This window comes from Lactuca saligna, chromosome 1 (genome assembly GCF_052625555.1).
Source record: "Lactuca saligna cultivar CGN05327 chromosome 1, ASM5262555v1, whole genome shotgun sequence".
In the NCBI taxonomy this organism is placed as follows: Eukaryota; Viridiplantae; Streptophyta; class Magnoliopsida; order Asterales; family Asteraceae; genus Lactuca; species Lactuca saligna.
Genome location: NC_136417.1, coordinates 74433078 through 74447130, shown reverse-complemented (window position 1 = coordinate 74447130; position 14053 = coordinate 74433078). Strand labels below are relative to the sequence as shown.

Genomic DNA, 14053 nt, shown 5'->3' with positions numbered 1-14053 from the left:
GACAGAACACACTTGTATTAAAATTATATTATTAATGCAATGGATGATGTTGTTGCTTGTTTACTACTTTTCATTGTTGTGATATTGTACATGACGTCCTCCGCCCCAGAACGTTTCCGCCGTTCTTGGTTTTGGGGTGTGATACCTAGGCAGTGTACCTAGTCAAATTATAGAATAGTCGGGTAAGTCGGGTGTCGATCACATGGAACGGTATTAACTAATTAATCTACTTACTATTAAACTAACCTAATAATCAACAAAAGTAAGGGTTTTATCTAATTTTACAAGTTTAGATGAACTTAATTCTTTAACACAAAATCAATCAATAAACAAACACTTCTGTTAGTTTGAATCCACTTTCACTCAATAGGTAATAATTAGCTATCACAATAATTGTTGGTACCAATTAAGATAGTATTAGCAATTTAGTTCTAAATCTACTAACATTAATCAATTCATGTAAATCTATGTATGGTCACACAATAGTTAACACAAAATCGATTACTAAATGAAATTGGAACTAAGTAAGATTGATTTGATAAACACACATTATAGTCATAATCATGAGTTCTCTAACACAACATAATTTTAATAATTTAATTGCTTAACTAATATTTGTTTGATCTTAGCTCTAATAAACTAGTGTTCACTGAATTATTTGGTATTCAAATTCATGTAACTTCATATTCACTAACTAGACAAAATAATAATTCAAAGCAATCAATTATCAAACAAACATGCTAGGTAAAATCAATCCAACACAAGCATATTACCAACAAGTAAAGTCAAATCTAATGCATTAAACCATGTGTTCTAACTTCATCTAGCTAACAGAAGCAGCTAGATTTAGCTGGACATACTAGCAAATAAACAAACAAAATCCATAATCAAAAACATGTTTAAATGTACCAATCTATAAATCAAATTATGAACTTCTTCTTCCTTGGTGTTAAAAGTCAATTCCAGAATGTTTCTTCTTCTCATTCGTCTCCAGGAATCCTCCAAGGCAGCCAAAAGTCCCTCAAGTCGTAATGGACAAGGGTTTATATATTTTTTCGATTTTTCCAATCTCACGTCGTGAGCCAATAAGCCTCACGTCCTCAGTGCGAGATAAACGTATTCGACAAGGACTCTTCTTTCATTCGGTGTATATCTTCTAGATTACTCCACTCACGTTGTAAGTCTTCAATTCCTCACGTCATGAGTGCGTTTTTTGCTGAGTTTTTATTCTTCATTCCTTCGAGCCTCCAGAGTTCAATGTTTTGTCAACTTGAGTCCCTCTCTTCGAAAATGCTTATATTTGGTTGCAAAATATAATTTAAGCTTATAAGTACCAATATTCTATGCAAATAACCAAATTATTAGTAAAAATGTAAATAAATATTGCCTAAAAATATGTATAAATATGGCAATATCAGATTGTTTTCCCATTGATGGTTGTTGTACTTCGTGTTTCTTAAAACAAACTCTTGTTGAAATCTAATTTAATCTGTTGCAGCTTCAAGATTATAGATCTCTTCGGAAGGTGGAGCCGGAAGAAATAGTTCTGGAGGAGCACACTTTGATGGAGGTATACTGACAGTTCTCAAAAGAGCCAATGATCATCTAGACAACTTCCTGAGAGTTTGAGCAACTTTTGATTTGAGATCCTTGTAGCTTGTAAAAAAAATTGGAATAGGGTTAACTAATTGAGTGAACCATTACTTTGGAGACATGACTTAACATCACCCCAACTTTTTCCAAGGCTATTGATGAACTTCAGATTGTTCATGATTAGAGTTCTTCTTATGCCATTGGTTGTCATGTTATTCACCATAATCCGGTAGCAATTTGCTACAAAGTCTACATATTCATCCGGAGATGTTGTGAACGTGTCGTACTTACTCACCAGTGAATTCATCCGCTTGCCTTTGACATTTTCCGAACCCTCAAACAGATCCTTGAGCGTATCCCATATCTGCTTAGCATATCTACACAACTTAAAGTATTCAAAAAGAGATTGAGGGATACCACAGCCATGTTCGAAAAATGCAACATCATCTACATGCATCTTTTCTTTGTCGATCAATGTTGGATATACAGGGCGAACTTCTTCTTGAACCATGAGATTTGCAGCAACATCTCTAACAACTTAATGAGTGGGAATATGAGTACCTTCAATAACAGATCTCCAAATTTTGGCACCTTTATACGGTCCATTCAAGAATCTTTCCATTCTCATTTTTCGAAGTTCATATTCCTCAACAATTAGCAATTAGGCTCTTGTTGGAAAACCCACACCGTTGGATATTTAAATTGAATACAATAATTGATTCATGTTAGGAGCACCCATTTTTATGTTGTTTTGACCATAAATGGTATATAGAAGAACTTTTAACTTGATAAAGAAATGATTACGACACCAAGATATTCTTAGTCAACGATAATTTGATCTTGTGGATTCAAAGGACAAGCACTCACACTATGATACCAAATGATAAATCAAGTGATGTCACAAAGATATTTCTTGAAAAGGTTTAATCTCTTAAACCTTGAGTAAACAAAAATAATGGAGGCTGATAACAGATTCTGGTCAAGTCTAGATAAAACTAGTCAACCCTGAATGATGATGAACAATAAGCAACTATTAAGTGCAATGTATTTAAATAAAGTAAAGAGAATGATGGAATGAGATAATGACAAATATGATTCTTGATTGATAAAAGGAGTTTAGATTACAAAGTTGGTACTCCTATTTATACTACTTAGTAGCACAAAGGAGAAAAGAGGCAGTAAATTGAAATATGGATTGTAGATTAACTGCCTGTCAATGTGTTGCGTTTGATATTGTCTCCTACTTCTATTATAATGAAACAGACAAATACATTAGGACAAAGATTACAATTCTTTAGTCTTCAGTCACTTTCTCTACTTCAAAAGCTTCTCTTCTCGGAACACCATTACTTCGGACGTGTGGTGCAAAGTGTCAATTTTCTTGTATTAACACATTCATCATTTTACACGAGCTTACGACTCTAAACGTGCTTGGTGCAAGTGTGAAACGTATATCTATTTTTGCTCTAAGATCATTTTGAAGCTTTTCTTTCTTTTCCTTGGTTATATCGTTATACTTATCAACAATTCTTTCATAATAATTGAAAGAGTAAACATACTTCTTTGTTTTTGAAAAACGATGTGGTCCTTTTGTGATGGATTTCCAAATATACAAGTCATGATCTTCAATTCATGTGATGTACTCTTAATTATCCAATACCTAAACCTCGTAGTCATCAGGAAACAAAATTGGAATTCTAGTGTCTGATCCGATATTATTGGACAGGTTGAACGAAACAACATGTGAATCTTCCTTACACATGATTTAGAAACAAATTGAGCAATGAAACAAAATAATGAGCTAAAACAAATATTCAACTTGAAACGAGTTATAAAACAGAAAATTCTAGATAAAATTGCAACTGAATTCCAAATGTTGAACAGATCTAGAAAACTAAAAATGATTAAAGAAAAACTCGAAGAATACAAAAGTATTCAAAGATTTTAAAATGACTCAGAAATCCTTTCTTAGTTACCACTTGTAGGATCCCAAAGAAAATGAAATATGAAAGATAGTAATTAGAATCATGAATCAAATTGTGAAATGGAGGTGATCTGATTGATAAGAGTGAAACATACAAAGAACCCTAGGTTTTCGCAACAAATCTAATATTGATGTGAATTAGGAGCTTTTAGGAAGCTTACTCTAAAATAAGCTAAGCTAATACTAATTATAGTAGTTGAACACAAGGTTGAGGAATAAAAAAAGGCAACCATTAAGCATAAAGTACTTATTAAAAAGTATTCATAAAATCCTTCACAAATGCCAACACCAGTTTTGATATTTCCAACCCATCATAAATAAACTATTACATAATATCACTATCACGTCACATGATAACTGTTATAACATTTTTTTACATTTGGAGTGAATTGGGAAGGTTGTATCTTATTGAATAAGAGTGAAACATACAAAGAACCCTAGGTTTTCACAAGCAATCTAATCTTGATGTGGATTAGGAGTTTTTAGGAAGTTTATTGTAAAATAAGCTAAGCTAATACTATTTATAGTAGTTGAACACAAGATTGAGGAATAAAAAAAGGAAACCATTAAGCATAAAGTACTTATTGAAAAGTATTCATAAAATCCTTCACAATTGCCAACACCAGTTTTGATATTTCCAACCTATCATAACTAAACTATTACATAATATCACTATCAAGTCACATGATAACCGTCATAACATTTTTTTACATTTGGAGTGAATTGGGAAGCTCAAGACACAATTTTTCGCAACCGGTCCCTGCACTATTTGCGAAAATGACAATTTCAACCGAATTTTCAAATTTCATGTAACTTTCACCCAAAAGTCGATATATTCACAACTTTTGAAGATTTTTTTGTCGACTTTCGTGATTGTTTTTCGTGTAAGATTTTTGTGGTTTAATTTTTGTCACACATCGAGGGGGAGTTTCGTATGGTTTATTCCTCGAGCATTTCTCATACCCTTGTGGGTTTTATAATCATTTGTTTATTATAAAAAGGGGGAGAATGTTGAAATGGGTATTCGAAGCTTCTCATATATTCTTTTTCAAAAAGGATTTGAAGACCTATGTTACTTTGAGGAGGAGTTGGTCTTGATCGCATGGAGCTCACTTTGGATATTGAAGTCGAGACTTCCAATCCTAACTTTAAGGGGGAGAATGTAAGGGTACAAAGTTCTCCATGGATGTGGCTTACCCTCTTAGATTGCATAATTGGTGTAGCCTTTCCTTTAAATAGGAAGTGAGTGGCTTCCATTTTATGTAAGAACCCATTTGTGAGTTTAGTCTACTGAGAGAATTATTTCATAACCACTTTGTAATTTCTTACTAGATTAATGAGAGCTTAAATGAATTATTAACTCTTTGTGTTCTTCGTGGTTGATTGATTCACTTAATCTTTACATTTCCGCATTCGTCATCATAATCGGGTCACTACACTTTACTTGGGTGCCTTCCCTCACCCTCTATCCCTTTAAAAATCTGGCTACCCACCCCCCCCTCTCCCTCCCTCTCTCTCTCTCTCTCTCTCTCTCTCTCTCTCTCTCTCTCTCTCTCTCTCTCTCTCTCTCTCTCTCTCTCTCTTAGCACTCAATTACTTCTTTTCCCACACTCTAACTCATCTCTCATCCTCCTGTAATGTTTCTCACTCAAACCTTGACAATTCCAATCCAATAATATTGGTATAACCAAGAAATTTATAGTGTTCTTGAAGCTCAAAACAAAAGTCTAGGTAAGAGGCTGCACTCCCTTCATCATCCTCTACATTTTGATACTAGTTTTAGCTAATTTTCTTTCAATTTTTGGATTCTATGCCCATTCTATAGATCGAATATTTACACATATCTTAGTGTTGTAGTTTCTAATTTAAAGCATTGCATGTGTCAAAGATGGTGAATATTAGGGATCAAACGGTTGCTAAGACCAAAAGAAAGCTTGCATGTACTTTCAAAGTTCAAAAACCACATTTTCTTCTTCTTCATCATCTTAGTTTTTTTTTTCTTTTGGTCATAATCAATTCTAGCACATTATGGGTGTGTTTCAACATGTTACATGTATGAAAAATATGGTTTCATGTTCATGATTCAAGCTTAAAAAATAAAATCTGAAGATAAAAACTGAAAATTCATTTCCACAGTTGTTGAGAACAAAGAATTTCTACTTGAATGCAGTATACATGTCATAATTTAAAACCACTTTTGTCTCTACAGAATATGACTAGAACATGCAATGATAATGATATATTTAAAATATTGCAAAATATTTGCTAAAAACAATGATTAAAACTCACTTTTCAAACTCATTTACATACATGCAATCTACTAGATTTCAATACCCAACTTTAGGAGAGAATAACTCAATCATTTCCTGTCCAAAAGTTCTATTCATTCTTCTGGAATGAAGTTCTATGGATTATCTTTCGAATTAAAATATGTTTAGTTATTGACAGCCAAACAGTGAATACAAAACTGCTACTTCAAGAACTTCTTTTTTGTGGATATTAGTTTTGTAGTGCATGTTCGAGAGACCATACTATTCCTAAAAAAAATTGCAAAATTATTTTGAACTCCTAGCATTTCAAAATCCAAAAAAAAACCAAATATTTTGAGTTAAAACATTTTTTAAATTATTATAAAATTTCCTAAACTATCAGCTCTGTTTACAAGTTCAACAATAACCAAACACTTATTCTTATAATTTATGGAGTTTAAATGCACCCACGAAGCACCAAATATATAAAACTAGATTTTTCTCTAACATCATATGATATGGATATGGGTTTTGTGATGTTTCAAGAACTAACTTTATTTCCTTATTTTTATACAAAAGTAACTACTTTAGACCTTTAAACTCTAAATAAATACTTCCAGCAGAAAAAAAAAATTCTAAAAAATAATGGGATTGATATAATAGCAAATAATGGCTCTACGTAAAATTTTAGCCATTTTTTTAATGTTTGCTATTTTATTTCAATTTTACCTTATATTTAACCATGAATTTGAAAATCTGCGTTTTAGACTCCCAAACATCAAGTTAATACTTTTCCAAACCCTAAACAGGTTAAAAGGAACTGTAAAAATTGTTTCATAATTTTTCACAACTGTTTACTAATTATTCTTATTTTTCTTATTATTTTGAGCTTAAATTGAGAATAAATTCTAAACAAGTCAAATAAATTCACAAAAAATTCTTGGAGTTTCATTTTTTTTGTTAGATTATGAAAATAAATTTTCAAAATATTTCGATCTGATCTTCATATATTTGTGAATTTTTGAACATCTGGTTCATGTGAGTTACTTATTTACCAACAAAATTCAACCAAAACATGTGACAGTTTATTACTTAATTAGTTGACTAAGTAATTACTGTTTATTGTTTGATCGAAAAATATCCATTAGAAACTTATTGTTCCATAGGACGCCAGTAGGAGTTGAATCGAAAATCACCTAACCACAACACATGGAACTGCAAAAAACCCCACCGAGTATTCATATCTCTTTTTACTCTTTAGTTTTAGGGCGGAAAGCATGCTTAAAAAATGTATTATTTTGTACGTACTTCGAACAATTACTAATGTATTTGTATGGATCTATTTATACGTTTTGACAAAATGAATCCAAAACTAGACTTGTCAATTTGTTTATTCAATACATATCGATTGAAGGCAAACGGGCAACAAGTTGCGCCGTTAGCCATTTCTGGATAGCAAAACCAATTCTTTTGAAAACTACATTTGTGGATCTAGGAGATATGACATTAGAATGCATGACCCGTTAGACTCTATTGAGGAGCTCCACCTCCTCTGATGCGAGAAAACCAAATGTATCGAATGCAAAAGGAACAAACACATATTCATTTGCTATACATGCATTCTCGTGCTTTACCACTTTGCACGCAGTGGCATGCCCAGCTGTGAAACCCCCACTCCCAAAACCAACAATGAGAGACCCAAGTTTCCCTCCTATCCATCCAAAGACCAAAATGTCAGCCGATCTAAGTGTGGACCTTCCATCCTGCGGGTCCGTCAAAAAGTTCACTGTTGCTTCTTTCTTCACAAAAATACCAGCACGCCGACAAGCATCAAAAGAAATATTCAAAAATCCCTTTATACGATTAAAGTCAATATGAATTCATTAAAATGAATCTAGAAGAAATATTCTTCATTTCCAAAATATTCAACATAAATATTAAGAAGTGCCACAACTTCAAGCCTTCATACGCAAGATTATGAGACTTTCTTAGGTCATCGGTATATGTCTTCGCATCCATGATCCAGAGATTCATCCAATACTTTCTAGTTATGTGAAAATACTTCATTCAAAGAAGCCATGATGATAATCGTAGGAATTCATAACATGAAGAATTGAGTCTCGAAATTTCCAAAACTTTTGATAATCTTTCGGGTGGTTAAATCTACGGAGAAGAATTTCCTTCATGCTTCATCATTCAATAAGTGTTCCAATAGTCAACTTGAAGGAGTTCTAAGTGTCATTGATAGATCAAATTACACTAATGAAGACGTAAATGATGTTGTTCGTGAAAGATTCAACTGGGAGTCATCTTTGAGGAAGCTTTGGAAGATGTTAATCAAATTTCTCAAACTTGATAAGAAATTAAATAGTTGTATCGTCACTTAACGGTAAATTGTTGAAGCATGAAGTGACCCTCGACAACCAAATAAACATGGTTAAGTGTTTTTCGTAGCTATACGATGATGTGATGAATGGAGGTGCAAAGATTGTGTTGTTGATGATGCGAAGACTTTTTGGAGAAGATGATACGAAGATCTCGAGCCCTTTATCGTTTTCTTTACCTTGGAATATTATGTTGGTTGAGACATGGGAGGCATGGTCGTCTGTAGGCCATAGTATTGAATGTTCTGGTCGATAAATATTACTTTTTATCTACAAATAGAGGGCATTCGTGTGTTTCGAGTCTAAAACCACTTTGTAATCAGAATCTTACCTGAATACAAGTATCTTTATCCATTTTTAATGTTCATTGTTTATAAACTTCAAGATCGCAAGCAAGCTTGATTAAGATTCAATATAGTATTTCTTTACCTACTTTGTGGTTACATAGTAAATTGAAGAAATACTCCCTTATCTGCCGATCGGCCCTTTTGAACAAACCCATTCCCCCATCTAACGATCGGAACGTGACGCCACAGAACCTCCACGATTGTTAAACACACCCACACCCCCATCTTTCTACTGCTCTCTTTTTAGATCGTCGACTAACCCACCACCATAAAACCCACCCAAATTCACCACCACCGATCTACACTTCGATAATCACACCAAAGCATCGGAGGATTCCACACAGATGAAATAAGAGATTAATGGGAAGAGACTGTTGTTGGGTAACCGGGCAGAGGAAGGAGATGATGGTGTCAAATAGTGGAGGCGGATGTGATGTAGGGTTTTTTTTGAGACACACACACACACACACACACACACACACACAGAGAGAGAGAGAGAGAGAGAGAGAGAGAGAGAGAGAGAGAGAGAGAGAGAGAGAGAGAGCGCCCAGATTTAAATATTATAAATAATATAAACATAAACAATCAAAAATAAAATAATCAATGACAATATAGTCTTTTCAAGTCTCGTAAGAGATGTTGCATCCAGATTTAAACTAACGAGAGATGAAGCATACAACTTTTAACCAAACAAGGGAACTTTGAGTTAATTTTGAAAGTAGGGATTAAATATGCATTTTGACAACTGAATGAGAGATGATTTTGTACTTCACTCTTTCTGATATATCATTTCGCATATAAATTGTTGTTGAGCTTAACAAAGATATGTCGAGATTAACTTCATTTTCAACATAATCCCTATCCCCAAAGTTCTTCTCTCAACAATGTTGAAAGTAACAAAGAAGGTTGTAGAGTCATTTTTCTCAATTACTATAGTAGTTGATATTTTTTGTAACACAGAAAGCTAGAAACTCTCACAATTATTGAAATGTTTTTGTAAAAAAAACAATTTTAGTGATATAAAATGTTGTTTAAAAAACATACAATGTTACAAAAATAATGTATGAAATTATTATTTTATAGTTAATGTCAATATCATATTTGTTTTCTTAACATGTATCGACAAAGTTTAACTATAAATGGATTAAGGTACAGCATGTTGTTAATTTATATCGATTACCTATAATAATTGATAACATAAAAACAATTATATATAGCGATTGAAGTGGGCACTATTTTAATTAGGTGGTGATATAAATGCATAAGGATTTAAGTGGAGAGTGATTTAGTTAGATACGTAACATATATATATATATATATATATATATATATATATATATATATATATATATATATATATATATATATATATATATATATATATATATATATATATATATAGACAAAACTTCAAAAATGGTCGCTGTGGTTTTCGAAAATATCAAGTTTAGTCTCTAAGTTCAAAAAACCTCACAGGTGGTCCCTGTGGTTTCAAAACTTTTAACAAATGGTCCTTTTCGCTAACACTGTTAACATTTAACCGTTAAGTGAAGGGCATTTCAGTAATTTCACAACCACAGGGACCATTTATGAAGTTTGCCATATTTTTTTTTTTAAAAAAAAAAAGAAAAAATATATAATTATTTAATATTAAAGGGTCCCACCTCTCTCCCTCTCTCTCTCTCTCTCTCTCTTTCTCTCTCTCGTTTTTGGAGAACATATGCATCTTCGTCTTCTTTGGGATCCACTAAAAATAGCACATATGCATCTCTCTCTCTCTCTCTCTACACCATTGTTTTTGGAGAACATATGCATCTTCGTCTTCTTTGGGATCCACTAAAAACGGCACACATACAAACACTAAATCATCTTAACCTTCATCCATATCATCTGCATCTTTCAGCCATATCACTTGAAACCCAAACAAAGATACGCTAAATTGACATCTCCTATTAGGTTTTTTTCCCCTATATTCAAAACAACTTATTGGCTGATGAGTTTTCCGATTTGAAGTCCTACGAGAAGAACCCAATAAGGAATTAGGTTGATTCATCTCATCCGATGAGATCTGTAGTGGAGATCAGACACCAAACCTTTCTCTCTTCTTTTCCTGCGAGTTGTTGGCCTGAAAAAATGGTTGTCGGAGTTGGACTAGGAACCGTCTTCCAGATTAGGATTCAGGGGAGAAAAAAATGAGTTGTAGAAGATGGAAATTAGTTATTAATTTCCGTCTGTGTCTTCATGTTTCTTTTTTCTTTTCTTAAACTGCTAAAATATATCAGCCTCCTTGGAATGAAGATGGATTTACTAGAGAAAATCCATCGAATTTGGAGCATCACCGGAATGAATATGGATTCACCCGAATCAGCTTCACCGGATGAGTTCTCAGATTCTTCACTCATGTATAAACCAAAAACCTGATACATCGAGTTTTGATTCCTAGATTTAAACAAATCGATTTTGATTGTATGTTCAGTTGTTCATAGATGAACACGATGGACACAAATAGACCTGCAAATTAAATTTTATTTATGTATTTATTTATTTTTAAAAAAAGTAATAAAAAACCTCATAAATGGTTCCTGGGTAGTGAAATGACAAAAATACCCCTTACTTAACGGCCAAAAGCTAACGGAGTTAGCGAAAAGGACCATTTGTTAAAAGTTTTGAAACCATAGGGACCAATTTTGAAGTTTCGTCATATATATATATATATATATATATATATAATAGTTTATAACCCGTGAGAACCACGATTATAAAATTAATTAAACTTTCATATTAAAAACCAAATATATTAATCAATTATTTTAAATAAAGTATTACTTATGAGATATTTTTTAGTTATATAAAATTATAATCGTTGATTTAAATAAATATATGAAGTTATATCACCTTACAATCTGTATTTATTTTATTTTATTTTTTAATCTAATGTTATTAATTTAATATAATTAAAGTGATAAAATTTAAATTTTGAAGTTTAAAATAGAGAATCAATTATTAATTTAATGTAATTAGAGTGAGAAATTTAAATTTTGAAATTTAAAATGGATAATTAATAGGTTGACAAGTGGTATGATAATTGACATATAATATTAATGAGGGTATCTAATAGTATGACACTTGTCAATAGCAGAATAAACTTATTCTTTTATTAGTGTATATATATATATATATATATATATATATATATATATATATATATATATATATATATATATGGGAAAAGTGAATATACATTACAGCCTCACCTAAGCTTAGGTACTAAACCTTATGAAAACACGTTCTTTTACTATATAAAGATTGTGGTTAGGGGATTAACGATTAACAATTGGAGATGTAAATTCAAGATCGACACAATAGTTTTGATAAGGAAGCAAGAATATTGATTATCTTAGATCTTCGTGACAATGTAAAAAAGTAATGTTTACTGGGGTGAAGTAATAAATGATAACAGGGGAAAGAAAATAGGGATGGTAAAACAGTAATGGAGGAAACAAAATCTTATCGAGGATGATATATTTACCAAGTGAAAACCAAATCGGGTATATTTACTATGTTAAAACAACATATTTTAGAAGTTTCGTACTATATATATATATATATATATATATATATATATATATATATATATATATATATATATATATATATATATATATATATTGACTTTCAATAGAGAACCATAATTAACCAATGAACCAAGGAACCAATCGTGACCATCGGATATCATAACGATCAACGGCCAAGGAAATAGATGTATACTTTTACATTGGACGCACACACACCGGATTATATCAAAAAATCCACCCTTTACAAAAAAACTCACCACTTTTTTTTGTTTATAATTTTTTTTAGGCAATGTTTTCTATAAAAAAAAATCCCGAATATACCGTTGTTCACGATTTTTCATTATCTTTCCATAGAAATTCATGATGATATATAAAAAACGAACTTTTTTATTTCGAAAAAAACCCACTTCATTTTCTTTAATGAAAAAAGTTAAGGTCTATTTTTTATAGAAAAAAATTAATAAACATATCAAAATTCATATTTTTGTACTTTTGAAACATAGATTCATATTCATGTTTTAAAAAAAAAAACCATATTTCAGTTCAGATTCACATTGTGAACTTGTTCAGATTCATATTGTAAACGTGTTCAGATTCACATTGTGAACCTCCTAAGATTCACAATGTGTATAATAATAAATCAGATTCAAAGTGTGAATCTGAACTTGATCGGAGCTTTTTCACATTGTGAATGTTAAAATTTGAAATATTTACAGTTTAGATTCATAATGTGAATCTACACTGATCGAGGTTTTTTTTGTGAACATTCTCAGATTCACAGTGTGCATAATAGTAATTCAGATTCACAATGTGAATCTGAACTGTTCAAGATTTTTTATATTGTGAATGTTAAAAATTGAAATATTTACAGTTTAGATTCACAGTGTGAATCTACAATGTTCGAGGGTTTTTTTTTAATCGGTGTTGATGTTTATTAATAGAGTACAAAAAATTAATATTTTTGATATAATTAGTTTTTTTTTTTTTAAAAAGCTGAAATATTGAAAAAATAAATAAGAAAATTAAATGGGTTTTTTTTCGAAAAAAAGTTTGTTTTTTATATATCAGCATGGATCTATATGGAAAGAGGACGAAAAATCGTGAACAATGGTATATTCGGATTTTTTTCGATAAAAAACTTGGCCTAAAAAAAATTTAAATGAAAAAAAGAAGTGAGTTTTGTTATAATTTGGTACATGTGCGTCCATTATAAAAATTACAATTCTTCCTTTTGCCGTTGATCGTTTTAAATTCCGACGCTTTGGATTGGTTCCTTGGTTCCTTAAATAATAATTCTCTATTGAAATTTTCCATATATATATATATATATATATATATATATATATATATATATATATATATATATATATATATATATATATATAGGGAAAAGTTCGATAGATAACCATAAATTTTGGTTATTCAAGGAACCAAATCTTTTTTTCAATTTGTAAAGATTATTCTTTATTGAAAAAGAAAATCTAAAAATATCTAAATTCATATATTAACATTGTGAACGTGAAAAATGTTTTTCGGATTTACCGTGTGAACCAGATTCACGTTGTGAATTTTCAAAGATTCATATTGTGAATTTAACGTAAAAAAAATTCGAATTTTATATCATTGGAAAAATGATAAAAAGTTATGAATTTCTGTATTTTTAGTTTTTTTTTTTTATAAAAAATAAATTCTGAAAGCTGAAAAAAAGATTGGTTTCTTAGTTAATTATGGTTCTTTATTGAACGTCACCCTATATATATATATATATATATATATATATATATATATATATATATATATATATATATATATATATATATATATATATATATATATATATATATATATGTTCAGGTTCATTTGAGACCATTCAAATTTTATGAGACCATGAGACCAAATCTAAAAATAATTTTAAAATGCA

General features: G+C 30.8%; 1 protein-coding gene across 1 annotated transcript; it reads right to left on the bottom strand.

Moving 5' to 3' along the window:
• Positions 1 to 1684: 1684 nt before the first annotated feature.
• On the bottom strand, positions 1685 to 2104 carry LOC145008537 (uncharacterized). The gene has a single exon (XM_078967131.1). The coding sequence runs from the start codon at positions 2102 to 2104 to the stop codon at positions 1685 to 1687; it is 420 nt and encodes a 139-aa protein (XP_078823257.1).
• Positions 2105 to 14053: the final 11949 nt, after the last annotated feature.

Excerpts from the sequence above, each read along its gene's own strand:
- LOC145008537 (XM_078967131.1), bottom strand. The coding sequence starts at position 2,104 with ATGGTTCAAGAAGAAGTTCGCCCTGTATATCCAACATTGATCGACAAA.